Source organism: Thamnophis elegans, chromosome 8, assembly GCF_009769535.1.
Source record: "Thamnophis elegans isolate rThaEle1 chromosome 8, rThaEle1.pri, whole genome shotgun sequence".
In the NCBI taxonomy this organism is placed as follows: Eukaryota; Metazoa; Chordata; class Lepidosauria; order Squamata; family Colubridae; genus Thamnophis; species Thamnophis elegans.
This window is the reverse complement of record NC_045548.1, coordinates 34,270,022-34,292,645: the sequence shown is the minus strand read 5'-3', so window position 1 is coordinate 34,292,645 and position 22,624 is coordinate 34,270,022. Positions and strand designations below refer to the sequence as shown.

The 22,624-nt window shown below is 44.3% G+C and overlaps 1 protein-coding gene across 1 annotated transcript in view; it reads left to right on the top strand.

The window, feature by feature from the left end:
* The first annotated feature begins 362 nt into the window (after positions 1–362).
* The window catches only part of B4GALT6 (beta-1,4-galactosyltransferase 6), a 29,584-nt gene continuing 7,322 nt past the window's right edge, over positions 363–22,624 (top strand). Inside the window, 6 exon segments of the mRNA XM_032223243.1 lie at positions 363–450; positions 4,457–4,573; positions 4,808–4,921; positions 8,311–8,435; positions 14,558–14,674; positions 15,192–15,379. Of these exon segments, the coding sequence (XP_032079134.1) occupies positions 447–450; positions 4,457–4,573; positions 4,808–4,921; positions 8,311–8,435; positions 14,558–14,674; positions 15,192–15,379 (665 nt within the window). The 5' untranslated portion in view covers positions 363–446.

Genomic DNA, 22,624 nt, shown 5'->3' with positions numbered 1-22,624 from the left:
CCACCGACCACCCGGTCTGCTCGTCTCTGTCACCTGCGTCACCAAGCGTCCCCCCCCTTTCGCCGAGAGCCCCCACCCCCACCCTAGAGGCTCCGCTCCACTCTACACGCCCCCTCCCCAGGAGAGCCTCCCCACCCTGGGATGCCATGAGTCATCCCTGCTGCTGCTGCTGCTGCTGCTGCTTCCCCACTGCCGCCGGCGGTCTGGAAGCTGCTTGCTCGGTTTCAGTTCGGATCCTATTCAGTGGGCAGCGCTTTGCCCGGGGAGCGTAGCGGGCCTCGGGGAGTGGTCCCTCCTGCCTCGGAAGGAGGAGGAGGAGGAGGAGGAGGAAGAGGATGCCTCTCTTCAGGACGGCGCTGCGAGTCTCCAACCGCTCCATTCTGGTCTTCATCTTCTTCTTCTCCTTTTCTTCCTCTTGTCTTTATTTCATCTATGTGGCTCCCGGCATGGGTAAGACCGCGGCTCTCTCTCGCCCTCCTCCAAGGTCGGTGGGTGGGATTAAGGGAGGCGCCACCCTAGAGCTGCCTGACCCCCCCCCCCACGGGAAACAGCGTGGGCTGATTCTCCCAGGCGAGCTAGGAGACCCCCATCGTGGGACCACCTGCTCCGCCCCGGTGATTGTTGAGGCTACGGTTTCCCGATCTCATTAGGTGTTGATCAACGTCGTCTTGGAGGTGATGGGAGGTGACATGAGCTTGGAGGTAGCTGTTTTCCCAGGCGTCCTTCTATTCCCCGGTGTAGTTTTGGTCAGATAAATTTGTGTCCGTCCGTCCATGTATAACATTCCACATGCCATAACTTATTGTGAGGATGCCAAAATAGGCAATATTTTCTCTTTGCTGCTTCTGGAGACGTCTCCTGTAGACAGAATATGGGAAGCTTTGGGGTTTTTCTTTTTTTGGAAGATCTGGATATTCTTATGCCCTACTGGGGAAAAAAACAATGCACGTTTTTCTAGAAATGATCGTATGTTGCTTCAGGGGAATGAAACGCTGGCTTAAATCAATATTCCAGATGTAAATTGTTGCTCCTGACAAAATCACACACACACACCTCCTTGGTGATTGGTGACGCTTGAATGTGTGAGATGACTGGAAGTTTTTGGACTTTAGATTTGTTGGACAATTGTAAAGTAATAACTCACCTTCAGAATCAATTATATCACACAAATTTTCTATAATATTTTTTGGACAGTTTCTTCTATCAAAACAGTATGTTTACCTCTTATTTTAATTTTTTTGAAGGGGAAGGTTAATATATGCTTATTATTCTTGGGTAGGGTTCATTTTTGTCTCTTGTGCGCTCTTGTTGATTGCTTGTTGAAAAACAGAAAAATGTTTCCTTTTTGGTAACATTTTTCAATGCCATGCTCAATACAAAAGCTTGCTTAGTGCTTACAATACACAGGTGCATCTTAACTGCTTTTGAAGATATTTATTTCAAGAAAAAATAGTCAATATCATTTGCATAGTAAGTGCCTTTCAGTGTTTGCTGCCTTTACAAGCAATTCATGTACCATTTTATAGCACATATAATAGTACTTTACTCATGAATTTGATAACATTAATTTGGAAAATGTCTGGCCCTTCCTCCTTCCCTCCCTCTTTTCTTTCTTTCTTTCTTTCTTTCTTTCTTTCTTTCTTTCTTTCTTTCTATCTATCTATCTATCTATCTATCTATCTTTCCTTCCTCCATCTCTCCCTCCCTTCCTCCCTCTTTTCTTTCTTTCTTTCTTTCTTTCTTTCTTTCTATCTATCTTTCCTCCCTCTCTCCCTCCTTTTCTTTCTTTCTTTCTTTCTTTCTTTCTTTCTTTCTTTCTTTCTTTCTTTCTTACGATATTTCTAGGGAAAAGAAACCTTTCCCTAAAGGAGGTCCAAATACATGAGGGCACTACTATGAAGACTTTGTGCTTGATGAAATAATTTTACATGCTACAAAGCAAGTTCAGAAATACTTTTACCAAGCCTGAGTCAATTAATTGATGATAAATGGCCCTTCAGATGGGATTGTCTGATTTTAAAAGCCAAAACTAGCATACTGAATGGAGATGCAGCAAGTGCATCTTGTCATTATCTCTTCAAAGAGTTTTATCTCTTTGGAATTCAACTCTCAGCATCTCTCTTTCATGTGCCATTAAAATGATTTGAATTTTTACTCAGTGTCTCTTTAACCACAACTGGAGTTCCTTACATGACAGAACAGCAAAATTTGCTTCATTCCTTCCAGTAGTTATATCTTCCATTTTTCCTCAACAAGGCACTTGCTCTACCTTCCACCATAGATGAAATATTTAGTTCCATTACAAACTAAGTCTGATTCACGGGGATACAGACTTAGTTTGTAATCTAATTATGATTACAAACTAATGATACCTGCATCACATCATCATACAATGTAAATATGCACTAACAATATCAATGAATGTGTATGGTCTTCATTTTGGTGTCATTGCACTAACTATGGACAGCCACTGCTCTCAAAATGACAAAAAAAGATTTTCCTATGATATTGCCATGTGCAATATAATGGAGCTTCTGAGAAACAGATTGGGAATGAAACTTCATAGAAGTCCAGAAATAAAAATCCTTTCTGAATTCCTTACATCAGCTAGTGATATCAGCTTTGGCTGAATTTGAAATATATCCAGCTATATCACGGGTGTCAAACTCGCTGTATCACGTTGCCATCACATGACATTTCATGATGTTTTTCCCATTCATGGAGTTGGGGTAAGTGTGTCCTGTGCATGATGCATCTGCCCCATGGGTCACTAGTTTGACACCCCTGAGTTACATCATATAATGACATTCTCTGATATAAAGTTTTCATTTTCTGGTGTAGAGATGTGGAATTTTTAAATACTTTTTAGCATTTCATCATGCTTTGCATATTTTATATAGTTAGATTAATAACATCAAATTTTTGGGGGGTAAGATAAAAGGTAAAGGAGTAAAGGATTGCCAATTATACAGGGTAGTGCTCATCTTTGTTTCAAGATAATTGAGCCAGGCTGTCCAAAGACATTTCATGTGGCAGCATGACATCATGGAGCTCTGTTACCTTTCCATCTATCTGGTAAGATAGGATATAGATACAAATTTATATAATGTACATTAATTTTAAATCATTTCAACTAGTTGCAAACATAATTGAAACATTAGTTAATTTAAGTTTCTTCATATGCATTCTACATAGAAAATTGACCCTTAAGTGTGATTAGAATAGAATAGAATAGAAAAGAATAACAGAGTTGGAAGGGACCTTGGAGTTCTTCTAGTCCAACCCCCTGCTTAGGCAGGAAACTCAACACCACTTCAGACAAATGGTTATCTAACATCTTTTTAAAAACTTCCAGTGTTGGAGCATTCACACTTCTGAAGGCAAGTTGTTCCACTGATTAATTGTTCTAACTGTCAGGAAATTTCTCCCTAGTTCTAAGTTGTTTCTCTTTGATTAGTTTTCACCCATTGCTTCTTGTTCTTCCCTTAGGTGCTTTGGATTCTTACTTCCAAGTTTTGGATACAATATAACTTTAAAAGTTGACACATAACATGAAACCTGCATTTTCCTAATTATAACTACAGTTCAACTATTTTCTAGAAAGAATGTAATGTTGTTGCACCCTGTGTGCTTTATATTTCCCAATGTTGCAAAAGATAAGATGGAATGGGATTTTGTAAAAGCACATTTAGTAATGTGAGATTTTGTTGCATTTGAAGATTGATTATGTGATGGACGATCAGTGATGATGTTTGTCCATCGTGTTTGAAGAGGATCTTGACATCTATCAGGTTGTGAGCTGTCCGCGATGTGTCCACAGGTGACTAGTAAGGCCTATACGGGCATGAAATGTTCTGCCACATGTTGGGCAGACATGTGTGGGCACCATTGTTGCAGCATTTGCAGCTCTGGCTTTGCGAAATGTTCACTTCTCTTGTGCTATGGTTGTTCTTCTGTCCTCAGATGTCTGGCAACCTTGGTGGATCAGTGTGCGCCATGTTGATTGATCTTGTGTCAAGGTTTTCCAGCAGGTGGCGTCAATTTCCAGGGACTCGAAAGAGGCTTTCAACATGTCTTTGTATCGCTTCCTTTGTCCCCTGTGTGATCTCTTTCCTTGAGACAGCTCACCATAGATCACTGCTATTAGCATCAATCACTTATGAAATTGGACACAAGAATAGACGTTAGACCTATGATTAAATTATTCCTTTCCTTAGATATGCTCTGCGTCTAATACAGCTTTCAAGGGGAGGGGTAGAAAGCTACTCAAGAAATTGCATTTCATATTCCAATTCCACATGTCTATTTTTGCTAATTTGAATGATTTATAATTCATTTATTTGAGCTGTCTATAATAATTATTCTAAAGTTATTCATTATTCATTCTGATTCAGGATATTCTGTCCAAATTTAAATTTTATGTAGAAGTTAATTTTGATTTTTCTTTCCTTTACAGCAAATACATATTTATTTATGGTACAAGCAAGAGGTATAATGCTGAAAGAAAATGTGAAAACAATAGGACATATGATCAGACTGTACACTAATAAAAATGCTACAATAAATGGCACAGGTAGGAATATTATACAATACCTTGAAGGTTTAGGTAATTATAAAAATTATTTTCGGTAGCATTCTGGGCTAATTCTGAGTCAAAGCTCAACAAATTATTTAAGATCAGCAGCATATATGTGTTAAATTGGATATGCAGTATATAAAATGATAAAACTGTAAAAAATGGGTTGAGAAGACAATCTTATAAACATTACAGAAATAATTAATGGAAAATATTTTTATTTCTGTTAAGATTATCCTGAAGGCAACAGTACAAGTGATAGTATTGCTCAGACAGTGATGTATCTTCCAGAAAACTTCACTTATTCTCCTTCTCAATCTTGTCCAGAAAAATTGCCCTCCATGAGTAAGTTTATTTTCACCTTAACAGAAAATTATTCTTAAACATGTCACAAATTGCTTTGAAACACCATTTTCAATAAATATTTTAACAGCATTACAATTTTTCAAACATTCTTACTTATGTACAGTATAACTATAATTTCATTCCAGTAGGGAAGAAGGTGGGGGACTATGTTAATTCAAGTGTCTATGGAGATTCTCAGTTATCCAGGTCATGGTTGTCCCAAAGTGGTAGTTGAAGGTTTGTTATGGCTGATTTGCCTATGATAAACATGACATGTTATTGACATGTTATTGTGCATGAATAAGGTCAATGATTATTCCAAGGTTTCCCATGAACTTCACATCTTCATACCTAAGTATTAAGAACCAGTGTGACATACAGTGCCCAAAATAACATCTTTTGATTTAACTCTCTGATTATGAAATTGCCCCAAGCCCTTTATTTGAAAGGGTAGGAGCTGGTGAATTGTCCTGTCTTCAGCCTTCCTCTAGGCTGCTGGAAAGGTGACCGCTTCTCAAATATTCTTGCTCTACATCAAAAGCTGAAGTGTTCTTCTACTTCTGCTGGAGCAAGGAGAGCCATCTGATCCATCTGCTGCAATTCATTACACATGAAGTAAATTCTTCTTCTCCAGTTGCCCACTGTATGTTATCCCTGCCCTATTTTTTGCTTTCTGCTTTTATCTCCATTTTAGTCTGAGTCTCTTTGAGAGTGGGTGGCATACAAATTAAATAAATCAATAAATCAATCAATTATGCTGGCATGCCTGCCAGAAAGACTGTTCTTTGGGTTTCTGGTTTTGGGGGTTCATAGTGAAATAGTAAAATGCTGACCCTTTTCTGTTTGTTTACAATAGGTTCAGGGGTGGAATTGTTAAATGCTAGCTATAGTTAGTGCTTGCGTTACAACCATTCATTCAATGACTGTTCAAAGCTATGAATTGTTAAATGAGGGGGACTTATGACTCATCCTTGAAGTTGCAGTGCTCCTATGATTACACAATTGTAATTTGAGCACTTAGTAACCAGTTTATATTTATGATGGCTACAGTACCACAGGTCACAGGATCACTATTTGTGACTTTCCCTACTTCCACAAGCAAACTCAATGGAGAAACTTGCAGGAGGTTGCAAATTACTTTCACAAGTTGTTCCTGTTTCTGCTGCTTTTTCTCCTGTATCAAGGCCCCCCCCCCTCCAAGGTGGCAGGGGATTTTTCTATTCTGTAGTGCCTGTTCGCACTTGTGTCCACTTATAGTACTCACCTGTGAGCCTATTTACACTTCTATCTGCCCTTAGCACCCACCTGCCTACCCAATCATAGCTCTTGCCTGTTGGCCTGTTTGTGAACCGTTTAAGAAGGAAAGGCTTGTTGTGACTGCAACTTGTGGCTTTTCCACATTGACTTTGTTGGATGTTGATAGGAAGTAGAAAATTATGGTCAAATAATGTCCTTGTTTAATAATCCACATTCCTTGCTTCATGACAGCAAGGGAAACTGCTGGGATTTCCATTGCTAAGTGGCACAATGGAATGGAACGTGTGAATGATCTTGGAAGTCAAAGGAAGAAATGCTGCCTAGGGAACAATCAGAAAAAAAGGGAGATGAGCCAACAAATTGTAATGGGTGGAGAAAGAAACCGAGGAAGGATCTGCCTTAACTAATCAAGTGGTTAAAAAAAGCTGGCAGGAGATTTGTACTTTCAAATTTGCAAGATTTTGTTAGATTTTGTACATCCTTATAATAAAGTACAATTAGCTCATCTTGCTCTGTTTCCTGTGCTCTACTTGGGAGGCTGACACTTGGTTACATGACATTGCAATTGCTTAATGATGGTAATTTACATCCTAGCCTGTGGACTACCTGTATTTATTTATTTTTAAAATGGGTGAAATTGGCAAACAGGTGAACAATTGCAGCCTGCAGAGTGCAGAAATGATTGAAGCTCACACAAGCCCCTTAAGCATTCTTAGAAAGTAAAATTGATGGATGGCTACAACTCAGTGTTTTATTTGGAAGTGTGTCCAGTTCAAAAAAAAAAGGCAGTGAGAAGCTTGGATAATAGATATGACTCTGTAGGCTGTATTGGGAGAGTCAAGAAACATTGCCTTATATTAAATTGCCTTTTAGAGTTATCTGTGCCATGTTCCCCATTTTATGAGACTTTCTATGATATACCTCTCAAAATTTAAAATGTGACACTGACCCCAAAAGGATCACCCGTACTCTTGAGTACTGATAAAGGAAAATGAATTAAATGAGTTTCAGGCCTGTGAATTGCATTTCCCCTTTTCCTTGCCGTTAGGAGGAGAGAAAATATGGCTTCTATTTATAACAAACCAGCTTTGTGTTGTTTCTGAAGTGGGACAAAATGATGTGTTCATCTCAGAGTGTTTTACTTGAAAAAGACAGTTCCAAGTCACCAATTTTGATACTTGTTTGTTTGAATAAACTTTGATTTAACTAATCTTACATTTGTCTCAGTACAGCACCAAAGTACAGTTAGATGAAAACTGGAACCTATGCTACCAATATCTTCAGCGTTGTGCTGGAAGGGAAGAAGCACATTGGAAACTAAAGAGTGATTAGGCTAAACAACGACAATGATTGCAATAAAAAGTGTACACACACACATACACATAGACACATGTATACATATATGTATTTTCCTATATGGTGGAGCTGGCTTTGGTCCTTGGTACATGTAAAAAGATGTGTTACTTTGAACTGTAAACAATAGCAAGATTGGTGTGTCTTTGGCTAAATAGGATCCAAACCTGAAAAATAAATATCTTTTTATTTATGCATAAACAAGGAGAGGCCCAAGGTGGTACAAGGTGTGATGTCCCTTAGAAAGATTGGGAATCACTTTATGTACAGTTCAAACATATTGGGTTTGGAATGTGCTCTTTCATTGACAAGCATCATTTGACTCATGTGTGATCTAGCTTGATATATACAATGTAACATTTAATATCATCCCATAATATTCTTAGCATGATCTTGTTCAGTAAGTGTGGTTCTTAAATTATAATTAGTTTTCAAGTAACTAAAGTTCAAATCTTTGGGAAATTCTTGTCTCTGGCCAGTTTGAACCAGTCCTTATCAGAATTTCACATTCCTGCTTCCTTACTTCAAAGGACTAGAAACATTAATCATAGGCACTCCTGGCTACTGAAAATATTACCCAAAGGGCTCCCTCTCCTGCTCCCATCCACCTCAGTCTCAAGGAGAAACTCGCCTTTTCTTAACTATATTGTGTGGTGGCATTTGAAAATCTGTATCAGATATCAGTGTATTACTGGCTGCTTTATGTAATAATATGTAATTTACACAGCTTTAAATGGGGGCGAAATCTTTATCAAAATTTACTTCTTGTCATCGCTTAGGAGGCTTTATTGAAGCAAATATGAGTGAAATTAGTTTGGAAGAAATTCAACAGATGTTTTCTAAAGATTTAGACATTGAACCAGGTGGTCACTGGAAGCCAAAAGACTGTAAACCACGTTGGAAGGTAAAGTACAATTAAATTTCTAGTAATCTAGAACCTGTGATTTTCATAAAGTTTAAATCTGGTTGTTTTTGCAATATCTGAACCAGTGGTGGGTTACGACCGGTACAGCCCGGTACGGGCGTACTGGTGCCTGCCAGGAGCACCAGATATCATTCCGTTACGATGCTCCGGAGGGCCCACCTGCACTCCTTACCAGTATTTGAGCAGTTCGGGGCTTCCGCGCATGGAGCGTAGAGTGCTTCCGTGATGCTCCACCGAGCAGCTGGAGTGTCCTGGAGGCGTTGCAGAGATCGCAGAAGGTAATACATATGTGCGCGCTGGCGCATTCATGTGGTGGATGCCTGGCCCCATTGCATTGTACTGGTTGCCACGGGATCCAGAACCCACCACTGATCTGAACGTACCTTCCTATGACATACTAAAGTATAATTTATCTTTATTTATCATGGAAACAAGAAGCTCATAATAAATTGCAGTTCAAGAAGCAGGATAGAATAAAGGCAGAATAACACCTTGGGATCTTTTACCCACCTGCCTATCTCTATAAAAATCTTGGTATTCAGTTTAGATATAGACCAACTCCATATAGTGATGGATAGGCTTCAGATTATTTATTTATTTATTTATTTATTTATTTATTTATTTATTTAAAACTTTTATATGCCGCCCAATCCCAAAGGACTCCGGGCGGCTTACAAACAGAATATAAAAGAAAAAAATAAAAACAATACAATTTAAAACAACAATCATCCATCATAAATTCATTCTAGTTGGGGCCTGAGCTCAATAGTGAGGTCAACAGCCCCAGGCCTGCCGGAACAGCCAAGTTTTTACGGCTTTCCTGAAGGCCATCAGAGTGGGTATGGTCCGGATTTCCGGGGGGAGCTAGTTCCAAAGAGTCGGAGCAGCCACCGAGAAGGCTCTCCTCCGAGGGCCCGCCAGCCGACATTGTGTGGCCGATGGCACCCGGAGGAGGCCCAATCTATGGAATCTTACCGGTCGCTGGGAGGTATGTGTCAGCAGGTGGTCTTGAAGGTATCCTGGCCCTAAGCCATGTAGGGCTTTAAAGGTGATAACCAACACCTTGAATTGAGTCTGGAGGCCAATAGGCAGCCAGTGCAGCTCACTGAGGATAGGTGTAACATGGATGTACCTCGGCACACCCACTATCACCCGCGCGGACGCATTTTGAACTAACTGCAGTCTCCGAACGCTTTCCAAGGGTAGCCCCATGTAGAGCGTTTTACAATAATCCAGCCTCGAGGTGACAAGGACATGAGTGACCGTTAGAAGCGCATCCCGATCCAAATAGGGCCGCAATTGGTGCACCAGGTGAACTTGGGCAAAAGCCTCCCTGGTCACAGCCAACAGGTGATGTTCCAATTTTAGCTGCAATCCAGGAGGACTCCCAAATTGCGAGCCCTCTCTGAGGGGCGTAAATTTTCTACCCCCAGGGTTAAGGATGGACTATCCAACCAGTCCTTCGGGGGCAACATCCAAAGCCACTCAGTTTTATTGGGATTGAGCACAAGCTTGTTCACCCCCATCCAGATCCTAACAGCCTCTAGACATCGGCACATCATGTCCACCGCTTCACTGAGCTAGCAAGGGGCAGAAAAATATAACTGAGTATCATCAGCATATTGATGATACTTTACCCCGTGCTGTCGCATGATCTCACCAAGTGGTTTCATGTAGATGTTAAATAGGAGGGGGGACAGGACCGAACCCTGCAGCACAGCACACTCGAGGGGCCTAGGGGTCAACCTCTGCCCCCCGACCAACACCGACTGCGACCTGTCAGAGAGGTAAGAGGAGAACCACCGTAAAACGGTGCCTCTCACTCCTACCTCCCCCAGGCGTCGCAGAAAGATACCATGGTCACTGAGAGGTCAAGAAGCACCAGGATAGAGGAATGTCCTCTATCCCTAGCCTGCCAAAGATCATTGGTCAGGGCAACCAAAGCAGTTTCCATGCTGTATCCGGGCCTGAAACCAGACTGACAGGAGTCTAGATAATCTGTTTCTTTCAAGGTCCGTCGGAGTTGAAGCGCCACCACCTTCTCAACAACCTTCCCTAAAAAGGGAAGGTTGGAGACGGGACGATAGTTTTTCAAAACAGCTGGGTCCAGGGAAGGCTTCTTGAGGAGGGGTCTCACCACTGCTTCCTTTAATGGTTGTGGGAAAAACGCCTCCTGCAAAGATGCGTTGATAATCGTCTGGAGCCAGCCTCGTGTCACCTCTCTGCTGGTCGAAACCAGACAGGAGGGGCACGGGTCTAATAGACAGGTGGAGGCACTCATTGCTCCCATGGCCTTGTCCACTTCCTCTGGGGTGACAAATGCAAACTCATCCCAAAAAATCTGATTAAGACTAGCCCTCGGCATCTTGGCTGGCATTGCCCAAACGGAGTCCAGGTCTGTCCGAATCTGAATGATTTTGTCCAACAGAAACTGAACAAACTCCTCAGCTCTTCCCTGCAAGGGTTCCCCCACCTCCTCACCTTTCAGGAGGGAGCAGGTCACCCTAAACAGGGTGGCTGGGCGAGATTCCGCGGATGCAATAAGAGCGGAAAAATGTGCACATTTTTCTGCCCGTATCGCCACTAGGTAAGTCCTAATAAAGGCTCTTAGTAGTGATCAATCAGGATCAGAGTTACTAGCCCTCCAGCGTCGCTCTAGGCGTCTCTTTTGGCGCTTCATCTCCCGGAGTTCCTCGGTAAACAAAGGTGCCCTCCTGGAGCCGCTGCTGTGGAGAGGCTTCAAAGGCGCAATCCGGTCCAATGCTCCAGCCGCCGCACTATTGCAGGCAGTGACCAAAGACTTCGCCGGATTGCGGACAAGGGAGTCAGGTATCTTTCCAAGCTCCCTCTGAAACCCCTCCGGGTCCATCAGGCTCCTGGGGCGGAACCAGGGGGTAGTGTCCTGAAGTCAAGCCTCAGCAAGGAGTGATCTGACCATGACAAGGGCAAGGTCTCTATTCCCCTTAAATCAAAATCACATCTCCACTGCCCTGAGAGAAATACAAGGTCAAGCATGTGTCCCGCCCTATGAGTCGGACCCTGAACTACCTGGGTCAGGTCCATGGTTGTCATGGAAGCCATGAACTCCTGTGCCCCATCTGAGCGTTCACCGAGAGACGGAAGGTTAAAGTCCCCCAATATCATAAGTCTGGGGAACTCCACCGCCAACCCAGCTACTGCCTCTCATAGCACAGGCAGGGCTGTCGTGACGCAGCTGGGAGGCAGGTATATCAGCAGCAAGCCCATTTGAACCCTTAGGTCCAACTTCAAGAGGAGAGACTCACACCCCACAATCTCCGGGGCAGGGATCCTGCGAGGAACTAACAACATTCGGACGATAACTGCTACTCCCCCACCCCTTTCTGGTGTTGTGGTTGTTGGAGCACCTGAAACCCATCTGGGCACATTTCTGAGAGGGGAACACCCCCCTCTTGGCCCAGCCAGGTTTCGGTTATACATGCCAGGTCTGCCTCCTCGTCCAATATTAAATCTCGGACGAGTGGAGCTTTGGTCACAACCGACCTGGCATTTAGCAACAACAACCTGAGACTGGGGCCCTGTATTCCTCTGACACCAGATCCTTGAGTTGAGCCTGAGGGGCCGGAACAAGCAATCGCTGTAATGTAGCGAGTCCTTCTTCCCCGGTAATGGCTAGCCCTTCAGCTCCCGCCATATCTGCCCCTCCCAGTCACGACTGGGATGTTCCGACTTCTCCCTATCCCCGTAGACCCTTCCCCCCTCCCATGGCCCCCCTTCTTCCCGGCAGGTCATATATTCCATTCACACCAGGCCGGGAGGTGAATCTGTGCCCCCTTCCATCTCTGCTTCTGCATTCAGCAGAAGGGACTCAAGGCCACATCCCCGGTCCTACCATTCTTACCGATCAAACACTCTCTTCAAACACACCTGCACTAATTACTCAAATACAATACAATAAATTAAAAATGGGCACATTTTCTCTCAACATTCATACTATTTTGTTATAGCAAATTTGCTACTCTTAAAAAAGCAACCGAAGCTCCAGAGGCTATGGTTGCAATCCAATACATATATACATATACTAGGGCAGAGGCTAGAAGGACCCAGAAGAAGAAAGGTTAATGTGAAGAAGTCCCCCCGATCCAGCCTGTGCATGGAAATCTCAGTCCAGGGGAAAGCAAGAAAATAGTTCACCTCTGCATGCGGTCCTGAGGATACCGGCATTGCAGACTCTCTGGGCTGCGACAACCATGGCGGCCGCCATGTTTCCAAGGGATCATAACAAAATGTGATGACAACCAGAGTTAGATATTTGCACATCTGTCATATAAGACAGGATGGAGAGGAGTGATTTTTTTTGACATGAAAATCACTATTAAGAGATGAATTCTTCCTCTTCGGAGATGTGCTGGAGAAAAAGGAATGAGAGTTCAACTTCCTTTGCCAATTTATCCTTTTTGATGCAAACCTGAAATCTTTACACTTATTTCATATTTCATTCATTTATTTCATAAATGAATGGGACCATTTAATCAGCAATCAGTGTATTTGTCTATGTTCAGTCTAATTTGACTTTTTGAAAAACACCAATAAATAACTGTTCCTCCATTTGTTTACTAAAATGAACATAGATGACAGTTTTTGGAAGATAAATGTCTGAGCTTGTACTATTGAAAAGGCTGTTCCCTATATTCTCAATGATTTAATCTGGCAAATGATGGAATGGGGCAGTGTTTCTCAAACTGTGGGCTGAGGACTCCTAGGAAGAAGCAGTGTCATCTCAGTGGGTCCATGAAGGCTGGACGAAATGTTATGATTTAAATCCTGAGTGAAGTCTTGGGGTGCATGGCCACAAAGGAATCTAGTTGTCCTTTTCACATTTTGTTATGGTCTGTGTGGTCCATACAATCCATAGTTGTATGGATTTGGACTACCATATTTTTTGGAGTATAAGATGCACTAGAGTATAAAATGCATCAAGATTTTGAAGAGGCAAATTAAAAAAAAAGTTTTTGCACTCTGCAGACCTCCCCAAAATGGTCCATTTTTCATGAAAAGAGGCCTTTTTTGTCAAAACAAATGGCACGACTAGCCTTTAGAAAGAAGGCTTGTAGAGTGTTCCTGGGGGCTGCCCCCCCCAATGAGCAAAAATAGCCTGTTTATTTTGCAAAAAAGGGCCCATTTTTGTCAAAAAAAGGGCATGAATAGCCTTTAGGAGGCTTGTGGAGTGCTCCTAGGGGCTGGGGAGGACAAAAACGAGCAAAAAAAAATGGCCACTTTTTTGCTCGTTTTTTGCCTTCCCCAGCCCCCAGGAGCACTCTGGAAGCCTCCTAAAAGCTATGCATGGCCATTTTTGCAAAGAGGGTGAGGTTTCGGGAGGTCAAAAATGGTGTATTCAGTGTATAAGATGCACCCAGATTTTCACCCTCTTTTTTGAGGGAAAAAGGTGCAACTTTTATTCCATAAAATACGGTATATTTACATTGGATACCAAGATTTTTATAGATAGGCAGGTGGGTAAAAGATAACATGTTATTCTATCTTTATTCTAGCATGCTTTTGAACTGCAATTTATTATGATCTTCTTGCTTGGATGAAAAATAAAGATGAATTATACCTCAGCATGTCAGGTATATATGAAGATATGTTCTTGTATTGAAAAAACAACCACTGGAACAGGACATAACTTTATCTCAGATATACCAGAACCACATATTAAAATCAAATATTACCTAAGGTATGGTGATTTTATTTATCAAATTTAGGTACCACCCATCTCACTCTTACTAAAATATTAACCTAAAGCATTATCCAAAGGCAGCTGGATAGAAGACAAAAAATGTAGTTCCTACATTGTTTATCAAATTATAAAAATTTAGCAGCAATGGATTAAAGCAGATTTTTCTTAAGACATCATTGAAATTTGAGATTAATTTTCTTTAGTCAGTGTACACATTTAGATTAATTTGTAGTAAGGTGACTAAAATTAATTTTCTGTGATTGTACTTGTTGCATAACCATAATCTTGCACACCAGCAAATCACTTTCCTAAGATTTATATTTAACATTTGCAATTCAGTGTGCTGGAATAATAGCTTTCAGATGGTTTTCTATTTTTAAAGGTTGCAATACTCATCCCTTTTCGTAATCGTCATGAACACCTTCCTATATTTTTTCGACATTTAATACCAGTGTTGCAGAAACAGAGGCTAGAATTTGCTTTCTATGTTATTGAACAGGTGAGTTTGTTACTTTGTTAGCTTGTTTACATTAGAATAAATTTAGATGTTATTTTATCTAATCATTATTATATTTGGATGAATGCATTCAACAGTAAACTGTGTGTATCTGCTAATGTATATTTAGCAATACTTTAATTGTGTCTGGACATATTTCCTTAATACAGAACTTCCATAACTTGAATTCCAGATCAGCAACAGAAAATCTTTGAATATTTTAATATATGTCAACTTAATTGGAATCTTCCATATCTTCTCTAGTGTGACTCCAGTATTTTTACAATATTGTTTCTATTGTTCTCCTATTAGTGGGAATTAGTGGGAATGTAATTAAGGTTTGGATGTATACCTATAATATGCTTAACTTAAAATGGACACATTAAAATTAATGGCAAAGCTATCATAGCCCAGATTCATTGATTTATGTAGCATTATGCAATTATATTTCAGTTGTTAATGTGAATATTTTAATTAACTTTCTTTAACGGTTTAGTGTTCTATTTTCTCTTCTCTTAAGATAGGAACACAGCCTTTTAACCGTGCAATGCTGTTTAATATTGGCTTCAAAGAAGCTATGAAGGACGGTGATTGGGACTGTGTAATCTTCCATGATGTGGATCATTTACCAGAAAATGATAGAAATTATTATGGATGCGGTGAAATGCCACGTCACTTTGCTGCAAAATTGGACAAATATATGTACATGTACGTAATATATAGAACAGTATTTCTGACCTGTATTTGTGCAATTAGTCAAAATAAGCAGTACATATGGATCTCGACTTACAACCACAATTATGCCCAAAATTTGTGTTGCTAAGTAGGGCAGTTTTGCCTCATTTTAGGACCTTTCTTGCCACAACTGTTAAGTGAACCCCTGCAGCTGTTAAGTTAGTAACATGGGTGAGTCTGGCTTCCCCATTGACTTTGCTTGTCAGAAGGTTGCAAAAGATGATCATATGACCATGGGACACTGCAACCATCACAAATATGAGTCAGTTGCCAAGCGTCTGAATTTTGATCACGACCATGGGGATGCTGCAATCATTGTAAGTGTGAAAAAGGTCATAGGTCACTTTTTCAGTGGTGGTGTAACTTTGAATGGTCATTAAATGAACTATTGTAAATCGAGGACTATCAGTATTGGAAAATTGATCCTCACATTCCCTGAATACATTTATTGCTATTACCAAATATTCCATGGACAAGTTCATGAAGATGAAATGCCAGTTTTCTATGTTATATAAGCTTATAATAATACCATGAACTTTTAAGAATGTTAAATAAAAATGTATCAGTATACATGATATATTTGGAAACCACAATTTACAATTTATCTTCTATATATCTCTTCTCCTGTTTGATTAAAGTTCAGTTTTGACTGTGAATTCGAACAGTGAAAGCCAGGAGCAGAATGAGAAAGAATTTAATTCAAGTTCTCCTAGTACCCAAGACTTTCAAAATGTGCTCAGTTTTTAAAAGTTTTCTCTATAGCAAATTGGAAAGTATGCAAAGAGCTGTAGGAAGTCTCATTTATAACCTTGGATTTTTCATAAGAGTTTTAACATGCGTAGCTTTACTGAAGTGTAATTCTACTGAAAACATTTAGTAATTGTAATATTTTATTTATTTCTATTCTCAATGGCTCTCCAAGCAGGTTCTTAATGATAGTGATTTACAGGAAAAGATGACTATATAGTTACATAGTCGTATGAAATAAGCTGCAATTTAATTCATTGAGAAAGATAGATCTTTTTAAAAAATAGTGTTAGATTTTTATCTTGTCTTTGTTCAGGAGTTCAAAATAGCACATACAGACCTCCATTCTTTTTATCCGCTCAACAATAGCAATGTTGGGGTAAAAAATGACTACCTAAAATTACGCCATGAGATTTCACCGCTGAAGGGGGACTAGATCCTGGGTTTCCCCACTCTCATTCCAATATCCTGTTGCTAAATGCTGCTCCCACAAATATCTTGTGTTTTTGCTTGCTTCCACTTTTCTCCCACCTCAGAACTTCTCCCATGTGCTGTTTTTTTCAGTCTTGTTGACATGGTTTTGTTTTCTGTTTCAATTAAGAATGGAATGGAATCAGTGGCGGGTCCCCTATTAGTTCGGGCTGGTTTGGCCAAACCGGTAGTAGTTTGGCGGCCTGGGTCACTGGAACTGGCCTGCCATACCCCCGAACCAGTTTCTGCTGGAACTCACCCCTGAATGGAATGGAACAGTACAGAATAGGGAGGGACCTTGGAGATCTTTTAGTTCGGGGGTCACCAAACTTTCAGACCTTAGGGACAACTAAGTTCATCATTTTAAATCCCATGGACCACTAATATGATCTGCCTAATGACCGGGTAGGCGTGGCTAGCGGGGAGGTCATGAGACTGGGTGAGCGTGGCCAAATTGATGTCACATTTAGGGGCGCCTTGCTGGCCTCTACCTGCCTCTCCCCTCCCAGCTATTCCTCCCCTCCATGCTTGGGCTCCTTAGGACCCCAACAGGAAGCTGTTGAGGACTCATAAAGTCCTCAAGTTACGACCTGGAGGCCAGCAACAGACCAGGCTGCACCCTGATTGGCTAGGGTGCAGCATAGCGTGTTGCTAGCCGCTAGAGGCGCCCTGATTGGCTAGGGCGCAGCGTCATCAGTTGCCAGATGCCTGGAGTGCGCCCATTGGTCCCTCCGCTTTGACAGCCTGTTTAAATAGATGTCAAGTGGAGGATACTTTTGAATCGCTGTAAATAGTTGCTTGAGAATAAACCTGATTTCTTTGGACGTCCTGGCTCTCGTCTCTTCCTTTCCTTCGATCCACAAAACTGGCGACGAAGGTGGGATCCAGCGATTCCGATAGCAGAGCCTAGGACAGAACGGGAGGAAAATCAGCCGTGTAGCCGCTCAAGCCGCGAAGCAACCACCGATGCGGCAAACCGCTGACTTTCCCCCCCCCCCGTTCTCTATCTCTCTCTATCTCTCTCTCTGCCGAACCAAGAGATTCACCTCCAGTGCAAGTATGGCATCCGCCTTACCACCTTTTGCGCCTTCTGGGACTGCCGGCGAGACGTGGGAAGGTTTTCTTGAGCGCTTTGAGTGCTATCTCATAGCCTCAAAGAACCATAACCTTCTGTCGCCGGGGAGAGCCTTCTGGAATTGGACAGGGTTTTCCCTCCATACCACCTTTACCATCTGGTTCCTCCTGCCCGCGCTCATAGACTTGGACCCTTGGACTCCCAGTTTTTGCAATCTTGCCCCCGGGCCACAATTATCAATGCCCTCCACCATCTCAGGAGCCCAATCTCTGCCACCTGGATTTTCAGCCCATTCTACTACCCTACCACAAACTCTATGTGAACTCTGCACATTTTAACAGCTCCGCAATTTTTCTCTTTCTGTATGGGTTATGTATGTGATATGTAAGTGATGGATGGTCGATGTCTGTACCCACTTTTATTTTATTATCATTGTAACCTGTAATTTTAAATTTTATTTACGTGGGGACTGTATGAGTGAGTGATTACGTATGTATGATTGGACTGGGAGTATAGCCGGGTGCCTCCTCCACTGAGTGCTATTGCAGAAGTGACAGGGGGCCTGGGTCTACCTCCCCGTCCTAGAATGACTGAGATAAATGGCCTTCCGGGGAGAGCGGAGGCTATGGGAGAGGAAATGGGGCCCGCGGGTACGGGAGTGGGCCAGAACGTTACAGTCATAACATGGAGAGGCAGGCACGACGGGAACTTCAGGGCTAGCCATTACCGGGGAAGGAGGGTCCGCTACATCACAGCGATCCCTCCTTTCAGCCCTGCTAGTTCCACTCCAGGGACAGATGGCGTGAGCAATCAGGACCCTGGTCTCAGGCTGTTGTTGCTAAATGCCAGGTCTGTGGTTCACAAGGCTCCCCTCATCCGGGACCTAATATTAGACGAGGGGGCAGACCTGGCATGTATTACTGAAACCTGGCTGGGCCCGAAGGGAGGAGTCCCCCTCACTGAAATGTGCCCAGAAGGATTTCAGGTGCTCCATCAGCCGCGACCCCAGAGAAAGGGGTGGGGGAGTGGCTGTCATCATCTGAGGGTCATTAGTTCCTCATAGGATCCCTGCTCCGGAACTTGTCGGGTGTGAGTCTTTGTTGGTGAAGTTGAACCTTGCGGGTCAAGTGGGCTTGTTGTTAATGTACCTTCCTCTCAACAGCGTTGCAACAGCCCTCCCCTCGCTCCTCGAGTCAGTAGCTGAGCTGGCAGTCAAGTTCCCCAGGCTTATGGTGCTGGGGGATTTCAACCTGCCTTCGCTCGATGAACACTCTGAGCACGCAGAGGCGAAATGTGCGCATTTTCCACTCTTATTGCATCCGCTGAATCGCGCCCAGCCGCCTTGTTTAGAATAACCCACTCCCTCTTGAAAGAGAGGGGCGTGGAGGACCGTTTACAAGGTAGAGCTGAGGAATTTGTTCAGTTTCTAACAGATAAAGTCGCTCGGATTTGGACAGATGTGGACTCCAATTGCACGGTACCAGCTGAGGTACTGGGGGAAGGTCTTGAGCGGAGTTTATGGAGCGAGTTTCAACTTGTCGCTCCTGAGGAAGTGGACAAGGCCATGGGATCGGTGAGTGCCTCCACCTGTATACTGGACCCGTGCCCCTCCTGGCTGGTCTCGACCAGCAGGCAGGTGACACACAGCTGGATCCAGATGATAGTTAACACCTCTCTCCAGGAAGGATCCTTTCTGCTCCTCCTAAAGGATGCGGTGGTGAGACTCCTCCTGAAGAAATCTTCTCTGGATCCAGCCATTTTGAGTAACTATCGTCCAGTCTCCAACCTCCCCTTTGTAGGGAAGGTTGTTGAGAAAGTGGTGGCCTTTCAACTCTGGCGGTCCTTGGATGAAACCGATTATCTAGATTCCTTTCAGTCTGGATTCAGGCCTGGTTACAGCACGGAAACTGCTTTGGTCGTGCTGATCGAAGATCTCTGGTGAGCCAGGGATGGGGTCACTCCTCTATCCTAGTGCTCCTTGACCTCTCAGCGCCTTCGATACCATCGACCATGGTATCCTTCTGCGACAGTTGTGGGAGGTGGGAGTGGGAGGCACTGTTCTTTGGTGGTTCTCCTACCTCTCGGACAGGTCACAGTCGGTGTTGGTCGGAGGGCAGAGGTCGGCCCCTAGGCCCCTCACTTATGGGGTGCCGCAGGGTTCGATCCTGTCCCCCCTCCTATTTAACATCTACATGAAGCCACTGGGTGAGATCATACGGCGGCACGGGATTAAATACCATCAATACGCGGACGATACACAATTATATCTGTCCGCCCCGTCCCAACTCAGTGAAGCGGTAAAAGTGATGTGCCAGTGCCTGGAGGCTGTCAGTGTCTGGATGGGAACGAACAAGCTTGCACTCAATCCCGACAAGACAGAGTGGCTATTGATGCTCCCTCCCAAGGATGGTCCAGCTATTCCATCTCTCAGGTTGGGGGGTGAAATTATTTGCCCCTCAGAGAGGGCCTGCAATTTGGGAGTCCTCCTGGATCCACAGCTGACCTTAGAACATCATTTGTCGGCTGTGACCAGGGGGGCTTTTGCCCAGGTTCGCCTTGTGCACCAATTGCGACCCTATTTGGACCGGGAGGCCCTTTGGATAGTCACTCACGCCCTCATCACCTCAAGACTGGATTACTGTAACACGCTCTACATGGGGCTGCCCTTGAAGAGTGTTCGAAGACTTCAGTTAGTCCAGAATGCAGCCGCATGAGCGATTGTGGGTGCACCTCAGTACACCCACGTTACACCTATCCTCCATGAGCTGCACTGGCTTCCCATTGGGCTCCGAACACGCTTCAAGGTGCTAGTCGTTACTTTTAAAGCCCTTCATAGCATCGGACCTGGTTACCTGAGAGACCGCCTCCTGCCAATTACCTCCCAAAGACCGATTAGATTGCACAGACTAGGCCTTCTCTGGATTCCATCTGCCAGCCAATGTCAGCTGGCGACACCCTCTCTGTTGCAGCTCCGGCCCTCTGGAACGAGCTCCCCATTGAGATCCGGACCCTCACTACCCTTCCGGTCCGCAAAGCGACTAAGACCTGGCTGTTCCGGCAGGCCTGGGGCTGTTGAGTTGTCCAGCCCCACTTCAGGTTTGTGACTGTTGTGTAATTTTAAACTGTTGTTTATTTTTTATATATCCCCCCCTCCCTTTTATTGTAAGCCTCCCTGAGTCTCTTTGAGAGTGGGTGGCATACAAAATTTAATAAATAAATAAATAATAAATAAATAACCAACCCCAGGAAGATAAGTGCAACTTCTTCTTGAGTTGCTGCGGTCCTGCTATGTTTGCATCTGCCAGAGCCCTGGCCTCTCCGTGGCCGGTCTATCAGCTCAGCTGGGAAACACTGACGGTGAAGCTGAAGAACCATTATGCATCTACACCTTCTCGCATCGCCCGCCATTACGCGTTTCGCCAATGCATCCAGAAACCAGCGGAATCCATCAGCCAGTTCCTGGAGTCTCTACGCGTAACGGCGATCCAATGCGATTTCCGTGACTTAGACGACAACCTCGTGGAACAATTTGTCTGCGGGGTCAAAGACATTAGTCTTCGCCGGCGCCTCCTATCTCACCCCAATATCACTTTGCAGCAGGCCGTGGATGAAGCCAGAGCAGCCGAGCTCTCGGAGCAGTCCACGGCTGACATGCAACGCCTGCAGCCTCTTCCTCAGCTCCAGCCTTTACCGCCTCCCCCTCGTGCGCTTCCTGTGTGCCCTCTGCCGGCTGCTCACGCCTGCCTTATTGATGAGCTGGTGCCGCTTGAAGACCCCAGCTCTGAGCAAGTCACCCAACTCCGGGCTCAACCTCGGCGATCACCCCCTCAGCCGGCTGCTTCTGCCTCGTCTCTGTGTGTGGGCTGCGGCGGCTGCCACGCCCGCACAGCTTACCCCTTCAAGGGCACCGTTTGCTGTCGTTGTCTCAAGAAGGGCCCCATCTCCCAGGTCTGCCGAGCCTCCCTGCCTGCGCCGTCCTTCCTCCAGCTGCCTGCTGCACCTCCACCCCAGCCGCGCCGACAGCCGCTGCGGCCCACGAGATGGGCTGAAGACTGCTACGCCATTTACCAGCCTGATGTCACCGGGGAGACGGTCAGCCAGGCGTCCTCTGGTGCCCGGAAGGTCTCTGCAGCTCTCCAGCTGGAAGGTCAGCCCTGCCGCATGGAGGTGGATCTGTCTCCTCCCGTTCCCTGCTCTCCTGGTCCACCTTCTCCCGATTGTGTCCCCACGTCTCCTGCGACCAGCTACAATCTGTGGACACCTCCCACAGAGACTACCAGGGGACTCTTATTCCCACCCTGGGTTCCTTCCCCATTTGGGTGGACTATGGGGACTTTCACGGCCGTTTGCCTGTCCTGATTGTAAACAAGCCCCTGCCTGCCCTGTTGGGTCTCGATTGGTTCCCTCCCCTGGGGCTGTCTATTGGGGGGATACATCAGGTGGGTGCCTTTTCCCCCTCCTTGGAAGATGTCCTCGCGGAATTCGCAGACATTTTCGATGGTCAGCTGGGCTCCTACAAGGGCACCTCCATCTCCCTTAACCACGACCCCCTGGTTGCTCCAATTGGGCTGAAGGCTTGCAGGGTGCCTTTTGCCTTGAGGGCCAAGGTTGATGCCGAGCTTGATAAGCTGTTGGCGCAGGGCATCCTTGAACCCGTCGACCATTCATAATGGGAGACCCCAATTGTGGTCCCTGTCAAACCCGATGGGTCGGTCAGGATCTGCGCCGACTACAAGTCGACCATCAACCTTCCCCTCCAGGCAAACCCCTATCCAGTCCCTGTTGTGCAGCACCTGCTCCATTCCTTGGGGCGGGGCTGCACCTTTGTGAAACTGGATATGGAGCAGGCCTACCAACAGCTCCCGGTGGATGATGATGCGGTGGCTGCCCAGACCATCGTCACCCATCATGGGGCTTTTCGTTGC